Source organism: Moschus berezovskii, chromosome 10 (assembly GCF_049115385.1).
Source record: "Moschus berezovskii isolate FMDL1 chromosome 10, NW_MosBer_1.0, whole genome shotgun sequence".
Classification (NCBI taxonomy): domain Eukaryota; kingdom Metazoa; phylum Chordata; class Mammalia; order Artiodactyla; family Moschidae; genus Moschus; species Moschus berezovskii.
Window position 1 is genome coordinate 75,403,016 of NC_142469.1, and position 27,307 is coordinate 75,430,322.

The 27,307-nt window shown below is 37.3% G+C and overlaps 1 protein-coding gene across 6 annotated transcripts in view; it reads left to right on the top strand.

Annotated features, from left to right (window-relative positions):
• Positions 1-27,307, top strand: part of L3MBTL3 (L3MBTL histone methyl-lysine binding protein 3) — a 109,714-nt gene that overhangs the window by 50,826 nt on the left and 31,581 nt on the right. For all 6 annotated transcript variants that reach the window (XM_055433301.2, XM_055433302.2, XM_055433303.2 and 3 more), the window contains 6 exons: positions 5,323-5,399; positions 9,470-9,555; positions 11,173-11,283; positions 16,246-16,360; positions 17,958-18,060; positions 26,144-26,293. In XM_055433301.2, the coding sequence (XP_055289276.2) occupies positions 5,323-5,399; positions 9,470-9,555; positions 11,173-11,283; positions 16,246-16,360; positions 17,958-18,060; positions 26,144-26,293 (642 nt within the window). The remainder of the gene's footprint in view (positions 1-5,322; positions 5,400-9,469; positions 9,556-11,172; positions 11,284-16,245; positions 16,361-17,957; positions 18,061-26,143; positions 26,294-27,307) is intronic.

A 27,307-nucleotide genomic window follows, 5' to 3' on the forward strand; every position in this document is an offset into this window, starting at 1 on the left:
CAGCTTTCGTAAATAATTTGTACTTACTTGTGAAATGGACTTAAAAATCGAAATGGACTTTCTTAACAATACACATAAAAACCCCGAAGAAAGAAAGGCAAGGCACAGGAGCAACAGTTTGCCAAACATTTCACGATTAGTTCTTCATTGTATTTCTTCTTGGTTACATTTCTGCTTTTGAACACTAGATGGGACTAAGAGATGAGTTGTGTTTCAATAGTAACATAATTTCACAGCCTTCCCAGTTATGAAGGAAGTACTGTTTGTTTATAGAGGGGCTGTAAGTCAGCTAGATAAAAATGAGGCTATTTTTATTTTTGTAATTGAGACAGCTTCTTCGTTTATTTTAAATGGTGACTTTGATCGATATTTAAATAATATTAAAACCTTATACAAGATTCTGGCTGTACAGGAACAAGTGGCCAAAATATGCTGAAGTGTTTTCTTCACTTGTAATATATAGAGAAATCCAGTAAACAGGATTGTGTCTAATACTTTTACTTTAATCATCATGAATCTGACATAATTAGAAGTACTTGATAGTTGTCTTAAATTGAAAAAAATTAAGTATTACATACTTGTTATTTTTTCATTTTTAAGGAGTCATTAAGAGTTTTCCCTAGAATAATATAAAAATTTCCCTAAAATAAAGGCTGCATCATTACTAATAATCCATTGCCAAATGATTTTCCAGGAAAGAATAGTATAACTGGAAAATCAAGATCCATAGTTTTGCTTATACAGTTTAAAACCATGCATCTGAAGGGACTGGGCGTTAAAGTGTGCTGAGATTTCCACATATGCCTCACCTCAGTTCAGTTCAGTTCAGTTCAGTCGCTCAGTCGTGTCTGGCTCTCCGCGACCCCATGAATCACAGCAGGCCAGGCATCCCTGTCCATCACCAACTCCCACCTAGCTTCCCCTAAATATTTCCCAGCTTTAAAAAAAAAAAGCTTTCTTTTTTCTATCTAATGTCTCATTTCTCTGCTTCTTTGAAAACAGAACTCCTTGAATGTGTTTTCTGAGCTAGCTATGCTCATTTCCTGACATTTTCTCCTAAACCCATTCTGTTCAGGCTTTTGCCCTTTCCCATACCCAGCTCCACCACAGCAGCTCTTGTCAAGTATACCAGTGACCCTTACGTTGGTAAATCCAGTGAGCAGTTCTTGCTTTTTCTCTTCTTTGACCGAGCAGCAGCATTTGACCCAATTGATTTCGTCTTTCTCTCTCTCTTACTCTCCCAGTCGTCGTTTCTTGGACTTCGCCTTTTCTCTTTTTGGTCCTCTGTACTCATTTCCTGGATGGTCACATCTCTGCTCATGGCTTTAAAACCATCCTATTTGCTGATGACTCCTAAATGTGTGTTTTTAGCCTTGATCTTGCGCTTAGATTCTGAATTTTTGTGCTCATGATCTACTTCTTTACCTGCTTGTTAAACATGTTAATATCAGATCTCGTCATTCAGTGTTTGGATGTCAGGCTGTGCTTGCAGACTTCCTATGTCAAAAAATGGTAACATCCATCTTCTAGTGGACATGCCCAAAGCCTTGGAATGTCCCTTCCTTCACTCCCACTCTGCGTCAAATCTATCAGCTTATCCCGTGGATTCTTCCTTTAGAACACTGACCTAAATATGCATTCAGTCACTTACTATTATCTTCACCACAAGCACTCTGGTTCAGGTTACCCTCACCAACTCTGGCAAAAACCTTCCGGCAGCCTTTTGTCTCCTTCCCAGACGTGGTTTATTATCTGCAAAGCAGTCAGAATAATTACTTTAAAACATAAATCAGATTATGCCACTCTTCTGCCTAAAACCTTTCACAAAATGTTCTAGTAAACATCATTGTACTCCCAAGACCTGACCGTGCCCTAACGGCCCCTCTTGATATTTCCTGTTCTCTGCTTCTCTCAGTCCATTCCTAACACAGTTCTGCTTGATATCTCCTCTTAACATGGCATCTGTACTTGCTGTCCCCTCAGCATGGAAAGCTTTCCTTTATATATTTGAGTTTTGTCTTTTTATTTGGAATTATTTTCCAAATTGTCTTTCAAAAGCAAGTATAAATTTCTTTTTTTTTTTTTTTTCCAATTTTATTTATTTATTTTTTTCAAGTTGAACAGACTAAATTTCTTTAAACAAACTTACTTATACTCCAGAGTCCTTTAAAAACTTAATAGCATTTATACATTGAAGGTATTTGATTTTCTTGTAACTAGCACTTCAAATGCAACAAGCATTTGAAGCAACAAGCATTTGACCCAACAAGTAAAACTTTCTACAGTTCATAACTTTTATAAATAAAATAAATTAAATGTACAGTGAATAAGTTCTCTGAAATATTTCAATATTTCTGCAGGTTTAGTAACATCGTAAAATACATTTCAACTAAAATTCACAAATCTAAAAACCTGTTAGGCATTTTTAGGCGTTTTAAGATGGAAATGAAGACCAATGTTACATCGTAATATGCCAATTACAAATAGTACTTCAAATAGCAAATACTACAGTTTGTCCCAAACTTTAAAAACTATTCATGAACTCAACACTGAACTATTGATGGCTATGAGAATTGTTTCCTAGCCTTTTTGAAAATTTCAACCCATTTACGTTTAAGGTAATTATTGATAAGTACGATCCCGTAGCCATTTTCTTTATTGCTTTGGGTTCAAGTTTATACACTCTTTCTGTGTTTCCTGTCTATAGAAGATCCTTTAGCATTTGTTGGAGAGCTGGTTTGGTGATGCTGAATTCCCTCAGCTTTTGCTTGTCTGTAAAGCTTTTGATTTCTCCTTCATATTTGAATGAGATCCTTGCTGGGTATAGTAATCTGGGCTGTAGGTTATTTCCTTTCATCACTTTAAGTATGTCTTGCCACTCCCTTCTGGCCTGAAGAGTTTCTGTTGAAAGATCAGCTGTTATCCTTATGGGAATCCCCTTATGCGTTATTTGCTGCTTTTCCCTTGCTGCTTTTAATATTTGTTCTTTGTGTTTGATCTTTGTTAATTTGATTAATATGTGTCTTGGAGTATTTCGCCTTGTGTTTATCCTGTTGGGGACTCTCTGGGTTTCTTGGACTTGGGTGATTATTTCTTTCCCCATTTTAGGGAAGTTTTCAACTATTATCTCCTCAAGTATTCTCTCATGGTCTTTCTTTTTGTCTTCTTCTTCTGGGACTCCTATGATTCGAATGTTGGAGCGTTTAACATTGTCCCAGAGGTCTCTAATATTGTCCTCATTTCTTTTAATTCGTTTTTCTTTTTTCCTCTCTGTTTCATTTATTTCTACAATTCTATCTTCTAGTTCGCTTATCCTGTTTTCTGCCTCTGTTATTCTACTGTTTGTTCCCTCCAGAGTGTTTCTGATCTCATCTATTGCATTATTCATTGTATATTGACTCTTTTTTATTTCTTCTAAGTCCTTATTAAATCTTTCTTCCATCTTCTCAATCCTTTTCTCCAGGTTATTTATCTGTAACTCCATTTTGCTTTCAAGATTTTGAATCATTTTCACCATCAAAATTTGAAATTCTTTATCAGGTGAATTCCCTATATCTTCTTCTTTTGTTTGTGTTGGTGGGCAATTATCTTGTTCCTTTACTTGCTGGGTATTTCTCTGCCTCTTCATCTTGCTTATATTGCTTTGCTTGGGGTGGCCTTTCCCTCTTCTTGCAGTTTGTGGAGTTCTCTTTATTATGTAGTTTCTTCGCTGTGTGTGGGGTTGGATGGGTGACTTGTCCGGGTTCCCTGGTTAGGGAAGCATGTGTCAGTGTTCTGGTGGGTGGAGCTGGATTTCTTCTCTCTCCTTTAGAAGACAATGGGCTGCTTTTCTGGGAGCCTGATGTCCTCTGCCAGTATTCAGAAGTTGTTTTGTGGACTTTACTCCGCGTTCAAATGTTCTTTTGATGAATTTGTGGGGGAGAAAGTGGTCTCGCCGTCTTATCCCTCCGCCATCTTGTTCCTTCCTCCCCAGAACACTGGATTCTTATATTCCACTTGGTCGTGGAGTATCTCTTCCCAGCTGCTCCAGCAAGGCGCAGCCGCTGTACCTTACCTTGGACGAGGGGTATCTCCTCAAGGCAGCGCCTCCTGCTTTGAATGTAGATCAGCTCCTCTCAGCCCTCCGGTGCCCAAGCAGCCACCGGCTCCTGAACGTGGTACAGCTCCTCTCGGCCACCGCCCTAACCCTGGGCGCGGGGATAGCTCATCTCAGCCACGATTCTGCACGTGGTCGGTTGCGCCGGAGCCGGGTGTCTCCCGCGTCTGCGCCGCCGGAGCCGGGTGTCTCCTGCGTCTTAAATTTCTTAATTGTAGGAGTTTTGCTTCCCACTAAGATGTAGCCAGTCTCGCCTCCTTTATATATTTGAGTGGCTCACTCTTCACTCTTTTCAGATGTCATCTTATTGAAGAAGTCATCTTGACTATGTGTTTTGAAGGAATATCTTACCACTGTTACGCACTACTTTTTTATCCCAATTCTTTGCATAGCATTTTGCCCCCAGAATATACATTTTTGTATGTTAATTAATTTCCTCTTTTTCCACTATACTGTAAGCTCCAAGAGGCTGAAAGTTGGTTTATATTTTATTTGCTACTGTATCCTCAGTGCCTATCCCAGCGTCTGGCGCATGATAGACACTCAGCCTTTCAGTGGATGGGTGGGTGAAGGAATGAAGAGTGTTGCATGTTGGGACGAGTACTATATGGAACAAGTCTGATTAGAAGCAAGGAATCAGATGTGCATACTGGTAAAGAGGCCTTGGCAAAGCATATACTTGACTAAGGAAAGAGAAGAAGAGAAGAGGTGAAGAAGAGAAACACCATCTTAATACCTGGTCTCTGCCATTCTAATGGGCAATAGAGAGGGCGTGTTTGCTTTTTGAGGGTGATTGGGCTTCCTGCTTTTGTATATTTGTCCTTAGAAATACTGAAATAATTTTAGCTCGCCTGTGTATATGCTATTTATATACATGTTTATTTTTCCAAATGATTTTCCTAAATGGAAATTCCATATTTTAATGACATTATCTTTACATTTGCTATTTTTGCAGTTGTGGAATATAACACCACTTGTGTGGGAACAAAAACTATTTGCGTGGTGTCAGTTGTGTATGTTATGTATCTGATAGAAATCTCCTTGGTACTAATATGTTGGAAGAGTGAAAAATTCTTTAGTTTAGCCATTTTTTCCCAAATAAGATAGGTTGTGAAAAGGTAGAACTTGGTGTAAAATGTTCACAATCACTAACTCTTTTTTTTTAACTTTTACTGGTATTTGAGAATTTTTCCTAATTACCATTTTTTAATTTATATAACTTATAGGTGTGAAGCCTCTAGTCCACACATTCATCCAGTTGGTTGGTGTAAAGAACATCGAAGAACCCTCATTACTCCTCCAGGTTTGTGTTGATTGTGTATCTGCTGTTTGTTGTTTATGTCAATTTGAGTTTATTTTCATGTGCTAAAAAACAGATTCTGTGACTGCATCATAAGACAATGAATTTTTGAGCATGTCACTATTTAACGTGCCATGACTACTGCTGGTATGAAATGATAGAGTGGTCAGCTCACACAGAACATCACTGTGGTGTATGTGGCTTCTTGTGGATACTCCTGTGAGTAATGAAAACTGTCATTGTCATAGGGAAAGGATGCCTCCTTGGTTTCTTAGGAGCTGTTGTGTGGATGTTGCCCACAGCATGTAAGCAACAAAGACTCAGCTTGGAGCTTCAAATACTTGTCTCATTCTATTCTGCCAGCTAGTGTTATTTTTTGGCTTGACCCTAGTTCTTTGATACTGCTTCTCAGTTAGCGCCTGATCATTTACTCACTCGGGACCAACCGTTCCTATGATGGGCAAGGCAAGTCCCTTCTACCTCCTGCATTTTCTTCTATGTTCAGGGATGAAAGCTCCTATTCTTTACTGATTTACAGAGCTGTTTTGAAGGTGAAAGAATATTTGCATAAACCATGTAGTGTTAAAGTAAGATATTAAATGGTTTGGTAGCTCAAATGTGCTGCTGCCTGGAAGACCCCGCTCAGCCCTCCTAGGTTCTGAGACTTACATAATATTAGGAACCAGTGAATAGTGACTGGCACTGTCACCATCTGAATTATATTATATTATGCAGATTCTTTTGGACTTTGCAATTTGATAGTGATCTTTTTATTTTTTTTCCTTACCATCCTTTTGGTCATCATTGGCAACCCACTCCAATATTCTTGCCTGGAGAATTCCTTGGACAGAGGAGCCTGGTGGGCCACAGTCTATGGGGTCGCAAAGAGTCGGACAAGACTAAAGTGACTCAGCATGCACGCAGGGATCTGTTAAATTAACAGGACCAGTGAACAGCAGGTTCCTGGCCATGTCTTCACAGCCTGGGAGGGGGTGTGTGAGGTATCATTACTGACTTCTGATGTGCGGCAAATTACCAAGTCTTCTGTCTCTTTTCATGGACTTTTATAATTCAGTAGCAGAGAAAGTATATAGCTTTTTGGCAAAATTAAAAAATACAAAATTGCATGTGAAAAAGTACCAAATACACAGCAGTGTGAATATAATTGATGCCACTAACTGTAACATGTGAAGATGGTTAAACTTGTAAATTTTGTGATACATTTTTTATCACACTAATTTAAAAAGTTGAAAAAACGAAAGTAAAAACATGCCAAATAAAAAGACTGGTATGCAAGGCCTGTGCTGATGTTATTCTGCTCTTTGGATCCATGGCAAACAAGATGCCCTTTCTCTGGACCCTTTTCTCTAAGGGCAGATTCCTGGCTTGCATCTCACAGCTTCTTTATGAAAAGAAAGGTTGATAATCACCTGTCTCCCTAGGCAGTTGTTCTTCTGCTTCATAGATCAGTCTCATGAGCAGCCCTGCCAGCAACTCCATATTCATGTTCTTTTTTAACCTTTGTATACCTACTGTTCTTTTTCCAAAATTAAAGTCTTCATGTGTTTTAAAATGATTTTTATTTTTGATTTACCAAATTATCCATTTAGATGTGCTTATTTTTAAGAATTTAGAGTGAAACTAGAGATAACCACTATTCTCTCTTAATGGCTTAATAGGTGGTTATTATATCTTTGCAGAGAAACCTTTTTTGCCTCTGTATACACACACATGCAGGGTTTCCCAAGTGGCGCAGTGGTAAAGTACCCACCTGTCAATGCAGGAAATGCAAGAGACAGCAGGTTTGACCTCTGGGTCAGGAAGATCCTCTGGAGGAGGAAATGGCAATCCACTCCAGTATTCTTGCCTGGGAAATCCCATGGACAAAGGAGCCTGGTGGTGGGTTACAGTCCATGGGGTCACAAAGAGTTGGACACGACTGAGGGAATGAGCGCACAAATATGTGCATGCATGCACAGTCAGCTTTAATTTAAATTCTGCAAGGTATATACCTTAAAAATGCGCTCTAAAATGTTGACTACTTGGAAATGTATGCATATTTACTCTTTCAGACTTTTATTTTGTAACATTTTCAAATGTACAGAGAAGTTGTAAGAACAGTAAATAGCTCATTTATATAACCTTGAATCAGAGACCCATCCAAGTTTGTCAGTTGTGTCAAGGATGTCATGGCAAAATAATGGCATATTACTCAGTTGTCATATTTCTCTGATCTCCTTCAATATGCTGTCCTTGACTTTGATAACTCCTGTGTTTAAGAATTACAAATTGGTCATTTTGTAGAATATTCATTTGAACATGATGGGTACTTTCTAGTAATTAGATCCACGGTGTCCATTTTGGGAGGAATATTACAGAAACAGTGCTGTGTTCTCATTGGAGCATCTCCTGTGCCACTTGATGTCCGTTTATCTCACTATTGGTTGATTTTTTACCAGTGATTGATCAAGATGATAGTTACCAGGCTTATTCATGGATGTAGGGGGTTTTTTGACTGTAATTATTAAGTATTTTGAGAAGACACTTTGAAATTAAATAAATATCCTGCACTTCAGTCCCATGTCACTTCCTAGTTTTAGCATCTGTTGATATTTCTAGTGTGAATTAATATTCTGATAGTTGCTGAATGGTAATTTTTCTTATTTAGTCTTTTGTTGTACATAATTAGATGACACTCTTCTGCAAAAAATAGCTTTCTCGTCTTCCTATTTATGCATTCAGTAAATTTATTTATATCAACACGGATCCCCAAAATTACTATTATCAGTGGCTTATATTCCATTACTAACATTATTTATTTTCATGTTCAGATTTTCTCACATTTGGCCAGTGGGAGACTCTCTAGGCTGATTTCTGTGTCCTTTTGACATGTTTTTATTATTTTTTGGAGATATTTCCTATTTTCTGGCATAGCTGGGCTTATCGTGTGCTTTTTCCCTGACCCAACCTTGACGTCACTCATTTCTCCCAGACTCTGTGGTTTATTTTTGTAGAGAACGATTTATAGACACTAAGATCCGGACACTCGATGTGCTCACTGCTACTGAACTAATGCTGCTGTTGGCCTTTCAGGGGATATATGATTAAGTAAATATATAAAAATTTGTTTATTTCTATATCGATTTATAGATATTAAAAACCATGAATGTATACCATTAGCTGCAGTTCATATCTGACACCACCAAATTCATTCTAGTTTTTCACTTTTCAGATTTCTAGTCTGTGAGAAATCTGGCTTCTATTTTCTCCAGTATATTTACTTATTTTTTCAGTAAGTAAGGACTACATAAAGCAGCCATAAAGAGGACTACATAAAGTAGCCAGTTTCCTCCCCTACTGGGCCAACACCATTTCCTACTCAGGTCTACCTAAGGGGCTTTGGACTCCTGAGGAAACAGAGGGAGAGTGGGACGGAGGAAGGATGTTGTTTTTATACATTCTGTTAATACTGTTCCATGATTTATTTTAACTTATTTGTTTGGCCTAATAATATGATTGTCTGGAATATTTCACATATTGGTGTATATATAAACCTGCCTCATTCTTTTTAATAAATGCTTTCTGTTTTCTATTTATGATATTTATGTGTATGTGTATATATATATATATGCATATTTCTATATTGATTTCTATATTTCTATATTGATGGTCATTTAACTGATTTTTACATTTTCACATTTATAATTGATGCATTTTCTTTGTACACACATATAAGATTCTTCCTAGATTAATAGAAGTAAAATTTCTAGATTAAAGGGTATTTATATTTGTGTATTTGTGTATATATTGTGTTGTAAGACTGTCCTAACTTGAGAATGCAAATTATATATATTCTCATTTAAAAGTTAATAGAGAAATCATGATCTAGATGAAAACTGCTTCATTATTACATGTGTTTCCAAATGTGTAATCAGTTTAAAGTTGTTTTGTGTAATATGAGCATGCTTTTCTTCATTATAATGATAACAATATCTCATAATTTTATAGGCCTGCCTGTGGTTGTCACTGTCATTTTGGTTAAACCTGATAGGATTTACTGTTTTCATTCTTAGGTTATCCAAATGTGAAACATTTTTCTTGGGATAAATACTTAGAAGAAACCAATTCTTTACCTGCTCCTGCAAGAGCTTTCAAAGTGGTGAGATATTATACTTTACAATATTTGATTCATATATGTTGGTAATAGTGTTCAGTCATTGAATTTTTACAGTTTTGAAAGGGAAAATGATTACTGGGATGGGGAGGGGGAGTCTATTGTTGCCAGCTAAAGAATACTTCCATTTTGGACTTTAAAGTCTCCTTGGAAAATAATTATGTTTGAATTGGTTTGCAATGAGTTGATTGTACAGCAGATTTCTGTTTTTCCAGATAGATATTCTGAAAGACCAAACAGCACAAGATATCTATAGTTTTATAATGAAAATTTTATTTCTTCATTCCTTTGGATTTGTTTATTGCAAGCTGAGATGTGTGTGTGTGTGTGTTTAATGTTATTGCTATAAATCAGCATGTTTGACTACCGCAATACAAGGTCATCTGTTTTGATTATAGTGTCTTTCTAACCCAGGTAATTGCTTCTTGCATATTAAGATTCAAAGTTAACCTCATTTGTGTGCAAGGGAAGAATATAGAAATGAAATGTATTTAAAATTTTTTAAAATCTCCAACAACTTGTTTATAATTTGTATTTTAAAAAGAAAAGAAAGATGTATTAGATACTTGATTTTTTAAAAAAGTGACAGTATTATAAGCAACATTTTAAATAGATCCTTTTGTATGTAAATTTATAGGATTTTTAATGATAAAATTAATTAGTAGGTATAGATCCAAATATATCAGAAAATAACATCAAAATTTTTGAGAGAAAAATTGTTGCATGAAGAAAAGCCATAAATTCAGGATTATACATGAGTAATGTTTAGAGTCATGAAATTTTATGGATTTTTATCTGACCCTCTAACTTAGCCTCATACAGAAAAGATCTGCTTTGCAGTTTTGCTTTGAAGTGGATAAAAGCATGTCAAACTCTGTCTGCATATCTAGTGTCACAGTGATAGCAGAGAGAAAATCAGAAGGCCTTTAGGTGCCTTGCATTAATTGTTCTGTATCCTTTGCATAATTTTCACACTTGATTTTCACAGCTAGACTTTTATTACACCTGTTAGCCATCACCCTTCCTTCTGCCCATAAATTTTTCAGAGGCTGGTGGGTTTCTGCTGAGTTTTGAGATGTAGGTAGCCCCATTCCCGTTCTTAGTAGAGCAGTTCCACCTTGTGTGTCTTGATTGCTAATTTTCTTCTTAGAAAGACTTCTGTTATTTTTGTGTGTCATGCTAATTTCTGTATCTCCTCTCTACAACTTGAATGTTCTTCCCTTTCTTTTAAAAATAACTTTTATGTTTGTTGACTTTTGCCAAGACAGCTCCAAGTAATGAGAAAAAATTCTTGTCTTCCCTATGACTAATCAAAAAAACCACAATATTCTGAATTTCAGCTTAAGATCTTTGGCTTCCTGTTTGCTCCTGTGGCTAGTTGCTCAGGCTCTTGCTGTCGCCTGCAGGCTTGGCTGTGTGATTTGGGATTTTTCTTTTTTGGTAAGGAGAATGAAGTCCAAAGCCATTCTAGGAACTTGAATTTGCGAGTCTGGTTCTTTTATAATAGTTCAATTAAAGAAAAAAATAAATTCTATCTTTGCGACATAGAGCTCACCTTCCCTTCCTCTGAATCTCACTATATAAAATTTTCTATTACTGCAGAAGCCGCCACATGGATTCCAGAAAAAAATGAAGCTTGAGGTCATAGACAAAAGAAATCCCGTGTTTATTAGAGTAGCAACAGTTGCAGACACAGATGATCACCGAATAAAAGTAAGTATTCTCTGTTGTGGTTTTGTTTTTCTTTTTTTTTTAACAAGACATCTTGGATGAAAACTTCAGCAGACATTTAATGAAGTCCTAAAATTACATTAGTAAAACCATGTGACCCCATAGACGGTAGCCCACCAGGCTCCTCTGTCCCTGGGATTCTCCCGGCAAGAATACTGGAGTGGGTTGCCATTTCCTTCTCCCAGTAAAACCATAGGAATATGCAACTTAAGTGATTATGTATCTTTGTAAGTAAGTTTTTTTCTACTTTACTTACTGTAATCTATGTAAGTTTTCTCCTTTGACTGACTTTTAATATTTAAAATATGTATTTGGAAGAAAAAGTGGATACAGAGTATAAGGTAATACATATTTTAATATTTAAAATATGTATTTGGAAGAAAAAGTGGATACAGAGATACTTCATTTTCCAATAGTATATATATATATATATTTTTTTTTTATTATTCAATTTATTTTATGGGATGTTGGTTTTTGAGACGTCCAAGGCCAATGGGTTCCTTCTCTCTGACAATTTCTCTCTGGAAACTCTCAAGATTATCTTTGGCCCTAATATTTTGATCTTTTGTGATAACATACTGTCGTATGAGGGTTTTTTTTCATTATCTTGCATAAATCTCCATATTCAGACTTTGAGCCAGCCCTGTCATTTTCCAGACCTCCTGACATACCTGCTCCCTCCAAATTGAGTCCTTCTGGATTCTACCCGGTGAGCTCGTTCACCCTGGCCCTGCTCTCCCTCTCTCGGCGTCTGGGCTGCGACTCACCCATTCTCTTCCAGTGGGCCAGCTCTCCCTCACCTGCTTGTGCCCTCCACACTCATCATTGCCACGTTTATCAGCTATTTTCCTTCTCCGTTTGTTCTTCTGGGTTTATACATTGTCAAACATAGCTTTCATTTCAGAAGAGAGTGGAAATAAGCACCTGGGTCTAAAATGTGATTTATTGAGTTGCCTTTCGCCTGAACAGAAAATCCAACCAAATCAGTTTAAAAAAAAAAGGAATGAAATAATGTGCTCTTAAAAACTATTATCTGTCTTAATCTTGAAATTGTCAATAATGAATATTCAGTTTTTACAAAGGGTCCAAATTACATTTTTAGGTAAAAAATGTATCTAATTTCCTAAACTGTAATTTAAAATATGTTAAATTATCTGTACTATGCTTTGATATCTAGTAGTGAAGGCAATGGCAAGCCACTCCAGTACTCTTGCCTAGAAAATCCCGTGGATGGAGGAGCCTGGTAGGCTGCAGTCTGTGGGGTCGCTAAGGGTCAGACACGACTGAGCGACTTCACTTTCACTTTTCACTTTCACACATTGGAGAAGGAAATGGCAACCCACTCCAGTGTTCTTGCCTGGAGAATCCCAGGGACGGGGGAGCCTGATGGGCTGCCGTCTATGGGGTCGCACAGAGTCGGACACGACTGAAGTGACGCAGCAGCAGCAGCCTGTTTTTAGAATTTTCATTCGGCCTCATTGCTTAGTTGCTTTTAATTGTCTTTATAGTGGAACATTTCTATTATAAATATTTTTGGATGTCTCTTAGGCTTCCCTTATGGCTCAACTGGTAAAGAATCTGCCTGCAATATGGGAGAACTGGGTTCAATCCCTGGGTTGGGAACATCCCCTGGAGAAGGGAAAGGCTACCTACTTCAGTATTCTGTCCTGGAGAATTCCATGGACTGTGTAGTCCCTGGGATTGCAGAGTTGGATATGACTGAATGACTTTCACTTTCACATGTGTTTTGTACAGTGCTTAAATATTTCATGTTATATGTTTATGTATCTTTCTCTCTTACTCTTTGTTAGGTAATTTTATTTCATTTTGAAATAGGACCCAGCAAGAGAACAACTATTACTTAGCATTACGAGAAAGTCTGATTGTTTTGTTCATGAAAACCTCTTAATGTGCCAGTGACTCAAGTAGTAAATATGAAATGAAACTGTACAAACTATAGTAAATTTATTTCTTCTGGGCTTCCATAGTAAGAGTATTAATTAGGTTTAATTTTTTTTTTATATTATGTTTGTATAATTTCTGATAGCAATCTTTAATTGAAGTATTGGTGGCTAAGATGGTAAAGAATCTGCCTGCAATGCAGAAGACCCGGGTTCAATTCCTAGGTTGGGAAGATCCCCTGGAGAATGGAATGGCAACCCACTCCAGTATTCTTGCCTGGAGAATTCCATGGACAGAGGAGCCTGGCAAGCTGCAGTCCATGGGGTCTTCAAGAGTTGGACATGACTGAGCGACTAACGCACACGTATTTCTGATAGCAATTTTTAATTAAAGTATACTTATAATATTTTATTAGTTTTGAATATACAGTGTGATTCAGTATCTTTGCAGGTTATACTCTATTAAAAGTTATTACAAGATAATGGCTATAATTCCCTTTGCTGTACAGTATATCCTTGTTGCTGATTTGTTTTATTCACAGTAGTTTGTATCTATTAATCCTGTACTGCTAATTTGTTCTTTCTCCCCTCTCTCTCCCCTTTGATAACCACTAGTTTGCTTTCTATATCGTGAATCTTTCTGTTTTGCATATACATTCACTTGTATGATTTTTTAGATTCCACATATAAGTGATTAAATAGAGGTTTTTAAGTGCATTTGCTCCTTATCAGAGAATTATATTGTTCCTCTGTTCATAACTCTGAAATTTAACCTTAACCTGCTAAAATTCTCCTAGTTGCCAGCCAGCCTAGTTTGTAGAAGAGATTCAGCTTATTTATAGTAACTAAAGTTTTGTCTTCTTTTTGTTGCATATTGTCATATATTGTCAATATATCTGTCATCTTTGATAGATGACTTTTCATTGCCAAACTGGGATATCAGTTTTAATGAAAACTAGAAAGGGGTTTCGGAGAAGGCAATGGCAAGCCACTCCAGTACTCTTGCCTAGAAAATCGCATGGACAGAGGAGCCTGGTGGGCTGCAGTCCATGGGGTCGCTACTAGTCGGACACGACTGAGCAATTTCACTTTCACTTTTCACTTTCACACATTGGAGAAGGAAATGGCAACCCACTCCAGTGTTCTTGCCTGGAGAATCCCAGGGATGGCGGAGCCTGGTCGGCTGCCGTCTAGGGGGTCGCACAGAGTCGGACACGACTGAAGTGACTTAGCAGCAGCAGCAGCAGCAGCAGCAGGAAGGGGTTTATGGTATCATTAGATATGTTATCTTCAACATATTCTTAAAGGTATTTGGGGGGGAAATTATTAAAAGAACCCTTTTATTTATGATGATACCAAGATTTTTGGAGTCTATATTGTAGTACAATAGTGTCCTTTTTAGTATCATTGGAAATTCACAGTATACAGTAGAGTTACTTAGAAGTTAAGTAAATGACATGTTAGGTGCACAGAACCCAAGTTATACCTCTAAGTTTAGAACCTCCTTGGTGGGCTCAGCCATTTTTTTTTTTTCTTCTTATTTTCAATAATCACAAGTAATTCTAGTGTGTATCCAGGTTGGAGAACCCTTTACTTATTAGGATTGAGTTTGTTTGCTATAGGAAGATAGCTAAATTTTGTAAAATGTAACAAATGTCACATGAGTTACATGAACATTGTTTCCAGTGTAGAAGAAATAGAATTTGGGAATAGAAATAAAAGAAAACAGAGTTTCATGAATCTGGTAAAATAGAGCACTATCACTTAATGATTAGTTGAGAATTAGAATGTTTAAAACTTACTTTATGCTATGAATTATGTATAACTTCTTATGTATTGGTAGTACTGACAGCATAAGCTGATATTCTTAATTTTCAGTGTTATTTGAACATTACTTTTGATCAGAAGAAAGAAAAGGGTTATTTCAAATTAAACAGCGTTAAGTGTTGCTTTTATATGCAATGTATGTGACGATGAGCAAGTTTATTTTGGATCCATGAATCTTAAGCCGGTTACTCCTCCTGACTAACTTTGTGGGTTTTTTTTCCATTTTAAAATTTTATCCATGATTTCCTCCAGATGTGGAATTCTATGGGACTTAATTCTAGGATTAATTGATTTCTAAACTTGAGAAAGCAGATCCATTGCAAAGGACATTATGTTGAATCCATATATACATGCTTTAGTAACTCTGTACTTCTCCATTACATAAATATACCATAAGTTATACAACCAGTCTTGTAGATAGTAGGCATTCTGGTTTTTTGCTGGCACAACAATGAATTGAGTTATTCAGATTACCAAGTCAAAGATGATATATTTTAAGTGTTAATCATTGTTGCAAATACCTCTCCAGAAAGATCTCACTAGTCAAGGCTCCTGTCAGTGGTTTATGAGAGCGTCCATTAATCTCGTGTTCACTAGCTTTAGGAATCACCGAAATGGAACATTCTGGCAGATTGAAAGGAAAAGAATTGCATCTTGTGATTTTAATTTGTAGCTTTTTAGTTATAAGTGAAATTGTCGTTTCAGATGTTTACCATTTATTTTTATTTTTCTGTTAATGAGCTGTTCGTTGCTTTTCCACCTTTTCTATTAGATTTTTCATCTTTTTATACTGATATATGATTTTTTTATGAATTGAGAAACAAAGTACATTGTCACACGCTAACAAATATGTTTTTCAGGTTTCTTTTGGGTTTTTCATCTTGCTAGCAGTAGTATTTGCCATTGTGAAGATTTGAACTTTAGTGTAGTTGAATTGATCCATCTTTCATTTATGGCTTTTGAGTTTGGCATCTTGCTTACGAAGGCTTCAAACTCTTAAGATAAATACATTAATTCATGCTTTCTTCTAGAACTTTTATTATTCAGTTTTCAATATTTGAATTTTCATCCATCTGACATCTATTGTGTTTTAATTTATTTGTATATTCAGTGTACTGTTTATAAGTGAGAGTGAAGATGGTTACCACTGGCAGAGTTTTTACTGTAGGGATATTTGTGACCTGAATTAAACTGTTGATATCTTTTTGTTATCCAGGTTCACTTTGATGGCTGGAATAGTTGCTATGATTACTGGATAGATGCAGATTCTCCTGACATTCACCCTGTCGGTTGGTGTTCAAAAACTGGGCATCCTCTTCAACCTCCTTTGAGTAAGATACACTCTTAAAGATTACTTAAAGAAATGTTTCCACTATTGCGTAATGTGCTTAATATTCTCTTTTCCTTCTCATTCTCCTTCTCTCCTGTACATTTTTTCTCTATATAATCGTTTTTCCTCTTACTGCATTTTTAGTTAACCTGATAGTCAAAAGTACATAAAAGAAAAAATTTAATATCTGAAAAAGTAGTCTGTGCCTAGACTTTCTTTTATTTAGCAGTATTGTCATCTTTTAAAACTAGTACTAAATTTTGGAAGACAATTTGTCAGACTATCAAAATTTAATGTATCAATGTCAATATCCTAATAGTGACTTGATACGATAGTTTTGCAAAGTAGTACCATCAGGAGAAACTGGGCAAAGTGTACAAGGGATCGGCCTCTGTGTTATTACTCACAGTTGCATGTGAATCTACCGTCACTTCAATAAAAATTTTAGTTAAATTCAGTTTTTTGAAAAAGGTACACCAAGAGCTTAACACGTGTGTGCTTCACTTCAGTCATGTCTGACTCTGTGCGACCCTATGGACTGTAGCCCACCAGGCTGCTCTGTCCATGGGATCCTCTAGGCGAGAATACTGGAGTGGGTCGCCATGCCCTCCTTTAGGGAATCTTCCCCACCCAGGGTTTGAACACGTATCTCCTTTGGCTCCTGCATTGCAGGTGGATTCTTTACCGCTAAGCCACTGGGGAGCCTTGAGCTTAACATACTGGATTTCAATTGTGGAGGAAAATAAATACATTGTAGAAAGAAAAATGTGACAAATACATTATTATGGGGTTTCTTAAAGATTTAGCATGCCCTTCCCAACTAGTGGCTTCATTCCTGGATGTCACCTAGAAACTGCAAAAGGCCAACAGAATGCACTGCATGATATTGGTCATAGTATATTTAAAATAATAACCCTTGGGAACAAATATTGCTTAAATAAATTTTGGTACACTCATTACAACTGCTGTGCAAATCATAAAAATATTACTGTTGAGTTGAAGCTAAAGACCAAAGAAGACTGCTTCAGAATAGCATATACCCACGTTGTCCCTAGTTTATGTGGCAGGAGTAAACCAAAGATTTGATACATGTACGTATGCAAATGTAGGTACATTTGGGAATGCTTGGAACATCTAGGAAGGTCATGTTAACATGGTTAGTCAGGACTAAGGAGGGTATGAAATGTGAAGAGAGTCGCTTAAAGGGGATGTGTAACTGTTCTTCTGTATCCTGGTGTGTTGTTTGAAGTTTTCCCAGCGTGCGAGTGTTCGTATATTAATTATGTTATTTACTTGATCAAGCTGTTTAGAATCGTCTCATTATTTCAGATTTAGGTATCTCTGGAATTTGTGACATTTTGAAAGAGGGTTGGGTCAAAGTGTACTGTTTCACTATTAAAAGAAAGACTGTGAACAAAGTACTAGGGAAAACCTTTAGAAGTAGAGACTAAACATAGTTTTAATTTTGTAGGGCCTTGTTTTTCTGTGTATGAGTGTTGATTGAAAAATTGTTGTTGTTTTTGTTTTCTTATTCTGCTCCAAGGCATTTGCCTCTTACAGCCTTAACTTTTTGCTTTTTTCTTTTTGCTTTTTAATAGGCCCCTTAGAACTGATGGAAGCCTCAGAACATGGTGGCTGCACAACCCCAGGATGTAAAGGGATTGGACATTTTAAGAGAGCGAGACACCTGGGCCCTCACAGGTATTTGGTGCTTCCACTTACATGGAGATTCCTTCTGTGGTCAGATAGAGGGTGCCTCTCCCTTGTAGGTGGACAATAATGATTTCCATGTATACTTAATAGATATGAACTAATTCTGCATTCAGATCCATATGAACTGTGGTTGCTATGGTGACCATATAAAAATGAAGAGTGGATGTGTAGTTAAATATTCCTGGGAGAGAATGCATTCGTGAATTAAAATAGATTTACGGTAGCTTCTTGCAACCTGACTAGTTTTATAGGTACTTTACATCTTAAAGTCATTTTGGGTTGACCATTAATAGTGAGAAGAGGGCGGGCCTTGTTGAAAGTATTTGTTTGGTAAAATATTCTGATTGGATGACTCAACAATTTGAATGGTGAGAGGTGAGATTATTGTAGATTAGCAGCAAAGATCACAAAAAGCACAAATATAAATAGACACATTTCAGAGTACATTGGTCAAAAGTGAGTGGTTTCAATATTTTTCTCTTACTTCTAAATAACTTAAAAGAGAAACCAAAATCATACATTTGAAATTTGATGTGTTACTTGGGCAATTTGGGTTATTTGTAGACATATTCAAATATTACTGGAATAGTAAGAAATTTCTGTGATATTAACTGGGATTTTTAGAGAACAGAGGCATCATCTATTCTTGTATATATTAAAATAATAACTTGTCAGCGTAAAGTGTTCTAACTGCATGTTAATTGGATTGCCCAGTAAGAAAAATGATTCCTTGTCTATCTAGTTTATACAGGTTGTGAATCTTAGTCCTTAAAACATCTGAAGATTTCCCTGCCTGTTTCTCCAAGAATTAATAGGAATTGTAAAATTGACATGGTGGTTTTATCTTCATATATGTTTCTTCTTCCATAAATTTCTGTAACCTCACAGCCCTTTGCAACACTGCTGCCAAGTTTGTTTTATGGGGTTCAGTGTGTTCCAGAGTAAAAATCTGCATGTAGACAAGATCATGATTCCATTTGCAAATATCCATTTAAAAATCCTTTTCGTGGCTTGTATGACTCCAAGCCAAAAGCAGTAAGATTAAGGGGAGATAAAAACACTGTATCCTAGGAGTGATTCAGTATTGGCCAGTGAAGCCAGCTGGATTACTTTCAGGCATTACAGTAGTATCTCTCCTACCCTCCCTGTCCCTGTGTGGGTATGTTCCAAGATCCCCAGTGGATGCCTGAAACCTGGGATAGTACTGAACCTTATATATATTATGTTTTTTCCTATTCATACATACCTATGATAAAGTTTGACTTATAAATCACGCACAGTAAGAGATTGGCAACAATAATATTAAAATAGAGCAGTTATAAATAATGTTCTGTAATACAAGTTATGTGAACGTTGTCTGTCTAAAGTCGTAGTGTACCCATTGAATACCTTTTCTATTTTAACTATGCATCTGTTACACACTGTGGCCCTCACTTTTGCAGTTTGAGGTATGACAGGAGAACTAGGACAAATTTCTTTTTCCTCATAATTTGACAGATAGAAGATTCATTTTTACTGTAGAGATTATTTCCCCATGAAGTCGAGAGTTGTCACCTGTTCACCTAAAGGAAGCGCCTTATGGATACCTGAAGTGCCAGCATCACTACTGTTGTGCTTTGGGGCTGTTATTAAGTACAGCAAAGATGACTTAACACAAGCACTGTGATACCTTGCCAGTGGATCTGGTAACCGAGGAGGCTGCTAGGTCACTAACGGGCTGGATGCCCTGGACTGAGGGGTGATTTGCTTCTCACAGGGCCAGAGCGGGACACTGTGAGATTTCATCGTGCTGCTCAGAATGGTGCACAGTTTAAAATTTATTGTTTATTTCTGGAATCTTTCATTTGACATTTTCCTACTTAGATTGACCTCAGATAAGTGAAACCATAGAAAGCGAAACCATGGAGGAGGAGTGACTATGGTATATAAATCCAAATAACTCATTAGTATGCCAGACTTCTTTATATATCCATAAATTCTTTCATTCAGTAAATATTTTTGAGCAGCAGTTTTTTTTTTCCTAATAGCATGTATTGGATAACCTTCAAATGACCCTATAATATTGGACTATTATTTTCTTCGTTTTTTTGGTGAAGCCACCATGACACTGTAGAGGTGTCTCTAACTTGCCTAATTGACAGCTGGTGAGGAGGTAGCCAGGAATATCTCCCAGTCTAACTGTGCCCTTGACCAGTCCCCTGTCACTGAGAATCAGGGCATGGCTTTCCAAATAAGTCACAAATCTAGCCTTCAAAGAACTCAGGGACTAATGAAACTATAAAAACTCAATTTAATTGAGATACAAAAACTGATTTAATATGAGATACGAAGTAATAACTAATATTGAAACTTTGACATGTGTACCTTTCTGCTTTACAACACTAATGTGTTCATTGAACCAAAGGCAGTTTGCTCAAATTATGAAGGAAAAGATCAAAGAAATCTTAAAAATGGGTGAATACTGACATTATGATGTGTGGTGCAATGAAAAATTTACAAAGAATTTTTCTTTTTGGTCTTCTGGGAAGAAAATCCACCTTATAGCAATGTCTGTAATCTCTGTAGGAGTGCTGTAGGTCTGAGCAGAGAGGTTTGCCTGTCACAGCAAGGTCTGTGCCAACAGTCTTGTCCCCTGCTTGATGGCACCAGCCACTCATTAAGACCACCTTTCCCCAGATGGGTTGTGGACCTCAGAGGTGGTCTACCCCCATTTCACAGAGTTTCAGTGATTGTCTCTGCAGTGTTTTTTCAAAGATGTAGTGTTGTATTTCCTAAGTTAAGGGAGAAATTATGAGGAGAATCATATAAGATGTGATGGAGAAATGTGGTTAAAAAAAAAATCTTTCCGTATAATTGAAGCCGTAGTAGACAATGACATATTGTTTTGAGGAATGAATGAGGAAGGAGTAGACATCGTGGCTTATAAGACACGCATTGAAACAGAAGTGTTCATTTCCTTGTCACTTATCAGACATAGCCCGCAGATCTGTGCATAGTTTGGGGCAGGAATGCAATCCAGAGGACCCACAGACAGTGTCAACTCCTGCCTGTGTCGTGGCTTCCCATTTTCTCAGCCTACTCCATTGGCTTTTCTTCCTGAATATGCTGTTCTCTTCATAGCACTTAATGCTCTTTATCTGGCGGAACATTAACCCTTAGCAGCCACAGTGTGTTTACCATTTCCTTACTAGACTTGTGGAAGAGCTGCTGCATCACGAATGTTCTTTGACAGGTTCATTTCACTGGCGTTTATCTTCGTCCTTGCCAAGAATGCTGTGTTTAGGAAAACGTAATGAGAAAATTCTCTTTGGATTAGTGTGAGAAATTGCATAAATCAAAACATGCGTTCTTTGCTTAGATAACAAAAAAAGTTGCTGTTTTGGCAAGAGTTATCAATTTTGTGAACATGTAAGCACAAGCCTATGTTTTGACTAGGATGTGTTGTTAGCGTCTCCAAAAATTACAATCGTTGAATTTGATCTAAGAAGTGTTGGAAATACAAATGTGTTCTCAACAATGAAATTAAGAATGTACTGTTTTTAAATGTGGAGACATAAAAGATCAGTGAGCAAGTTGGATGTGGATACAGTGTTCCCATTTCTAGAGATGCTCAGAAGCCAGATGACAATTCTGTCTCTAGCAAGGCAGTATTAATATTAGCTGTGTCATGGTGTGTCCCTTTCTTGATTCACTCATTTGACTTACTGAGAGGTCATAATGAGAGATTAAAAGAAAACTAAAGTTATATAAAACTGAATGTTTTGCATATCTAATGTCTTCAGAAGTGAAGTAAATCTCCCCTATGTAAGATTTTATCTCAGTAAAATTAATCAGGAAAAGAAAAAAAAAAGTAGAGAGTACTTCTCACAACATCTGAAGGATATTTATAAAGTCCATGGAGAGTTTTTAAAAATTAATAACTCTGGACATACACCTTCAAACCACAGTCATCATTTTAATTCAAGATTCAGTCCACTCGTGGAACAAACATTTATTGAGTGCCTGCTGTGTGCAGATACTGGGCTAGGTGATGGGCTGTACAGAGGAGAAGGCTTCACTTCTAAGGAAGCCAGCATGGTATAAACAGGAATTTGGAGGCGCATGAATGTGTAGCGCTTAGAATCATCACCTTTTCCTGAGGGAAGCAGTGAGCCTCCATAAGCAAGGTGTGTTATGGAGTTTTTAATGCTGTTGTTTCTTTTTGCTGATGGCCTTTTACCCAGTAGGGGTTAAGTGTTCCTCTTCTTCTCCTTTTAAAATGATAATCCTAGGCAGGCTTTTTTTGTGTGTGACTTCCTAGGTGCCAGGCTCTGTTTTAGGACTTAGATCTGTTATCTCGTTTTATTCTCTCAGCAGCTTTATAAAGCTGGCACTACTCTAATCTCTGTTTCACAGAAGTGGGAACAGAGATTTAGAATGCTTGAGAAAAGTACCCAAGATCAGAGAGTGGCAGACCCAGGATTCAGCTTAGGCTCTTAAGGCACTAACCGCTATACTCTCATGCAAACCACAGTAGCTGGATAGAACTTGTATTTTATAGATTCCTGTCTTGGAAGAGAGTGAGAATGAGCATGTGACCACTTAGGAAACGGAAGACATCGTCCAGTTGTTTAAATAAATGTATTTATAATTAAAAAGGTTGTAAAGGTGGCAGTGGGAGGCAGTGAACAAGGTCGCTTTTCCACCTTTCCTAATACACTGGATAGTCATTCCAAGGAAAAACTACCTCCTTACAGGGGCCAGTGGAACAAGAATTTATATATATATAGCAGGTATGGAATGATTTGCTAATAGAACAGAGTGCACCCTAATAAAGTCCTCATAGTAAAGAGCTGTGTGATCCTGTGTGAATCTGCTCCTCTAATGTCTGGGGAACTGTGTAAGCAGAGTTGTGGGTACATGTATAATTGCATGTGCCCATGACTGTTTGTAAGTGTACCTGTTGTGCCATGGGCCAAGCCTTACTTATGTTTCGTTATTAAAAACTCAATAGATGAGAAAAATGAAAATGATTATAAGCCTAGTGAAACCCACTTTTCCCAGAGAAGTTTGATCAGCACGTCTGTGTTTATAAAGTCATTTTGCATATGAATTTTATAAACTTAAAAATGAGGAAACTGGCCCAGAAAGGTTAAGTACTGCCTTCGTTAGTATTTAACCTTTCTGAGCTTCCTTGGCAGTGCAGTAGTAAAGAATCTGGCTGCCATTGCAGGAGATGCAAGAGAGGCAGGTTCGATCCCTGGGTCTGGAAGATCCCTTGAAGGAGGAAATGGCAACCCATTCCAATATTCTTGCCTGGGAAATCCCATGGACAGAGGAACCTGGTGGAGTCCCAAAGAGTTGGCATGACTGAGCAACTAACACACACACAGTTCATAGCTATATGGCAGCCTCATCTTGCTAAGAGGTGGTACTTTCAGGTTTAATTGTCATGGATTACGGATAAAGAAATAATTTAATATTGCAAGGTACTTTTTGCTCCTGTAGGAGAGAGCTGGAGTTCACACGCTAGTGGGATGATACTAAGCAAATTCCCCTTTTTAAAGCCTCAGTCTCTGCATCTATTAAATGAGCATTAGAATAGGAATGATGTTCCAGGTTTGTGGGAGTTAGATGACATCATGCAAGTAAAGCAGCGTACCCTGGGTAACACACTCCATCTGTGTAATGTTTGTTGTCATTCTCTTCATTTTACAAGTGTCTTGTAAAGCAAAGTCTTCCAAGTTGTGTTTGCTCATTGTGGACAGAGCTGCAGAGCACATTGAGAGCCAGGCTCTTGATTTCCGTCTGGGGCATCGCCCATCCCTCTGTGCACACTTTATTTGCATTCTGTGCCTTTTTATTTTTTAAATCACCTCCCATTATGGGAACCAGCTGGTTTCCCTTTCTGTCCCGGAGTAGTTGTAAGAACTGGAGATGTTTAAACCCATTTGATTTTTCTCAGGGTTCAGAAGAAGAGAAGGCTTAGCACAGTATGTATAGCCAATCAGCGCAGGGTTGTGTTGGTTGATCATCCTGGCCCAATAGTATATCTTTGCTCAGAAGGCTGTGCTTGTTTCCCTGCTTCAAAATGAGAGTTTGAAATTTCCCTCTGGCCCTAGCAACCGAGGTAAGGGGGATATTTAGGTGCCAAGTCTCATTCTGCAGTCTTGCCTCTCTGAGCTACCCATGGTTACATATGGTGGTCTAGAGAGACATCCTCTTCCATCATTTAATCAACAAACAGAGGAAGGGGCTGCCCTTGGGGAGCTTATAATCTTCTAAACCACAACTATTCACTGTAGTGGGTAGGTGGGGACCCAGCCCATCTAAAAATCTGGGAAACTTTCCTGTGATAGAGTGGGGTTAAAATCAGCACCCTCATTTCCTTTTCTTTCTTCATATCTGATGAATTTCAAAAAGAAGATACAGACAGTTATTCAATAATTGTAAAGCCAGGTGTTTAATAGTGAGTCAAACATTTGATGGTTGTGATATTCTAGGAAGAACAACATATTATGTATCAAAAGAAATTAATAAAAAAAATTATATTTGTATTTTTTTTCTGCCACTTTTTTCCTGAGTGATAGTCACTCAATTGTGTTCGACTCTTTGCGACCCATGGCCTGTAGCCCATCAGGCTCCTCTGTCCATGAGATTCTCCAGGCAAGAGTACTGGAGTGGGCAGCCATTTACTTCTCCAGGGATCTTCCCAACCCAGGGATCGAACCCAGGTTGCCTGCATGGCAGGCAAATCCTTTACCATCTGAGCCATCAAGTAGATAATTTGCAATAGGGTGCATACACAATATGAGGAAGAAAGAACAAAATCAAACTTGACTGTGATCTGAGAGTTGGTTAATATATTTTCTTTATCAGAAAGAAAAAATGAAGAGCAGGAAGAGATAGTTGTGTTTTTTATCCTTTTTGTTTTCAGGGGAAGGGAGTTCATTAAAGATGAATTTGGTTTTAACCATGTTTATTATAAGACATAGCAGTATAAAGTAGCATGTCAGCAAAGAAAATAAAGATGTACTTTTGCTTACAAGTTATCTGTGATAAATTTTGTAGACCATTATCAGAATTACTTTGGGAGCCTTTGCACACTCTTCTCTCCTCCTAAGAGGATTTGTCAGATTCTCTTGGTAGAGGGCAGAAAGGCAGTGTTTAAAAATTTCCCCCAATATTACCTAATTTGAGGAAAAGAATATGCAGGACACTAATATAATTTACCTAACTCCACATCATTTCCAGATCTCAGGAGGTTTCCTAAACACCAAGGGCCAAGATAGGGAGTTAGTCCGAATCGTTGATTCTGTATCAAGATACAGAATCTGCCAGTTGTTCTGGAGTCGGAAGGCACAGGAGTGTGCTGACTTCAGGCTGACTGAACAGGTAGTTGACCCAGATTCCCTTTGCTTGGATGACAGGAATGATCCCCAGATGGAATCTGAGAGACCAACCTAGTGGTTGCCAGTGGAAGGGAAGGGAGCTAGATGGGTCATTATCCAAGTTATCTTCTTGTCCTTTTTCATGTCAGGAACAGGATTAGCTACAGGATGATGTATTTTTCTGGGCAATCAGGAATGCATATGGGCCTGGAACCTCCTTCCTTTCGAGGGCAGCAGATGTTACAAAGGAAATTAAACAGTCTGTGATGACCCAGGGCTTGGAGATCGTTTTAGCAAGCAGTTCTGCTCTGTCTTGTCCAATCATCTGTCTCTGTCCCACCTCTGTCACCAACCCTCCTATGTTAAGCATTTCTCTCTTGGGCTGATTGTTCACAGAGTTACACACAGACCCTGCCCTTGGACAATACAAGAAGGAATCCTTTGTTGACCATTACTCACGTCCAGAGATTGCAGGAGATTGTATTTAAAAATTTAGGGCAAAGACATATTTTCTATCAGAATATACTTAAATTATGTTTTAAAAGTAAAATATTTTATGCTATGTGTTTAATCTATTTAACTATATATTGAGTTAAATTTTTGCATTTTGCATTTTGTATCTTGTCATCTTAATTGGAAGAAGTAATTATGGTCTAATAGGAATCTTCTCTTCTTTCTTTTTTTGATTTGTAACGTTTTAGTGCTGCCAACTGTCCCTATTCAGAAATCAATTTGAATAAAGACCGAATTTTCCCAGATCGTTTAAGTGGTGAAATGCCTCCAGCTAGTCCATCATTTCCAAGAAGTAAAAGGGCAGACACAAATGAAATCTCTTCATCTCCTGAAACCAGGTAATTAAAGTGGTAATGTTAGTGTTATTCAGAGGTACTGTGGTTGAAAGACATTTTTTTCCTTAGGTGTTTTATGTTCTATGGTGATGTCTTCTAGCACATTATTGAAGATGCCCCTGACTTCGTGTGAAATAATGGTGGGGGTCAATACTTGGATTTAAAAAAATTTAGGCAAATTTTTTATAAAAGTATATGCATATCAGGCAAGATTTCTCTTGTTCATCTTTTAGCTGAACTTGCTTGATATTAGAAGTTTGGAAATCCCAGTCATTTTATTTCCTGCTAATTCATATTTCTCATTGAACTGATCCATATTTATATAAGATCATCCTCTTCAAAGAAGATGATAGATACCCTGTGAAGGACTTTCTTTTTAGGGCTCATTATATACCACGTGCTTGTATCTACGTTATTTCATTTAATTATTAGGGTATTCATTGTACAATATGCTCAGTCATTTGGTTTTGATTTCACTTGTAGAGTTAAGCTGGAATGTTTTAACCTCTGTGGATTATTCAGTAAAGAACCAAGTTTTGTTTGATGTATCTTTAAGTAAATGGCCTCTGTCCTTGCATTGACTGAAAATACTACAAAAAGAAAACAGAGTAATAGATGATCCTTCACACTTACGTTTGGGGACTTTTCTTTTCTGGAGAGTTTTTGAAATCTAAGGCAATGTAGTTCTTTGATTATTTTAATATTTGGTAGCTTCTATTCTCACGAATGTACCAAATGAACATTTGAAATAATTAGTCTGATTCTTAGTTCACAGCAGTGTTGTTGAAGCAATGGCATTTAAAGTATCAGTATCCTCATAGAAAAGCAGTTTTGCCCTATGGATGAAGGAGAGTTGTAACCTCGTTAATTAGAAACAACAGTGATGATTTATTCTTAATCCTTAAAACCATGACTAATGTAACCTAAGCTCATTCACCTAACTCAGAACCCTATAATGAGGGCATATCACTTGAGGAAATTTACTTTAAGACAAATGAAGTACTGATTCACAGAGTA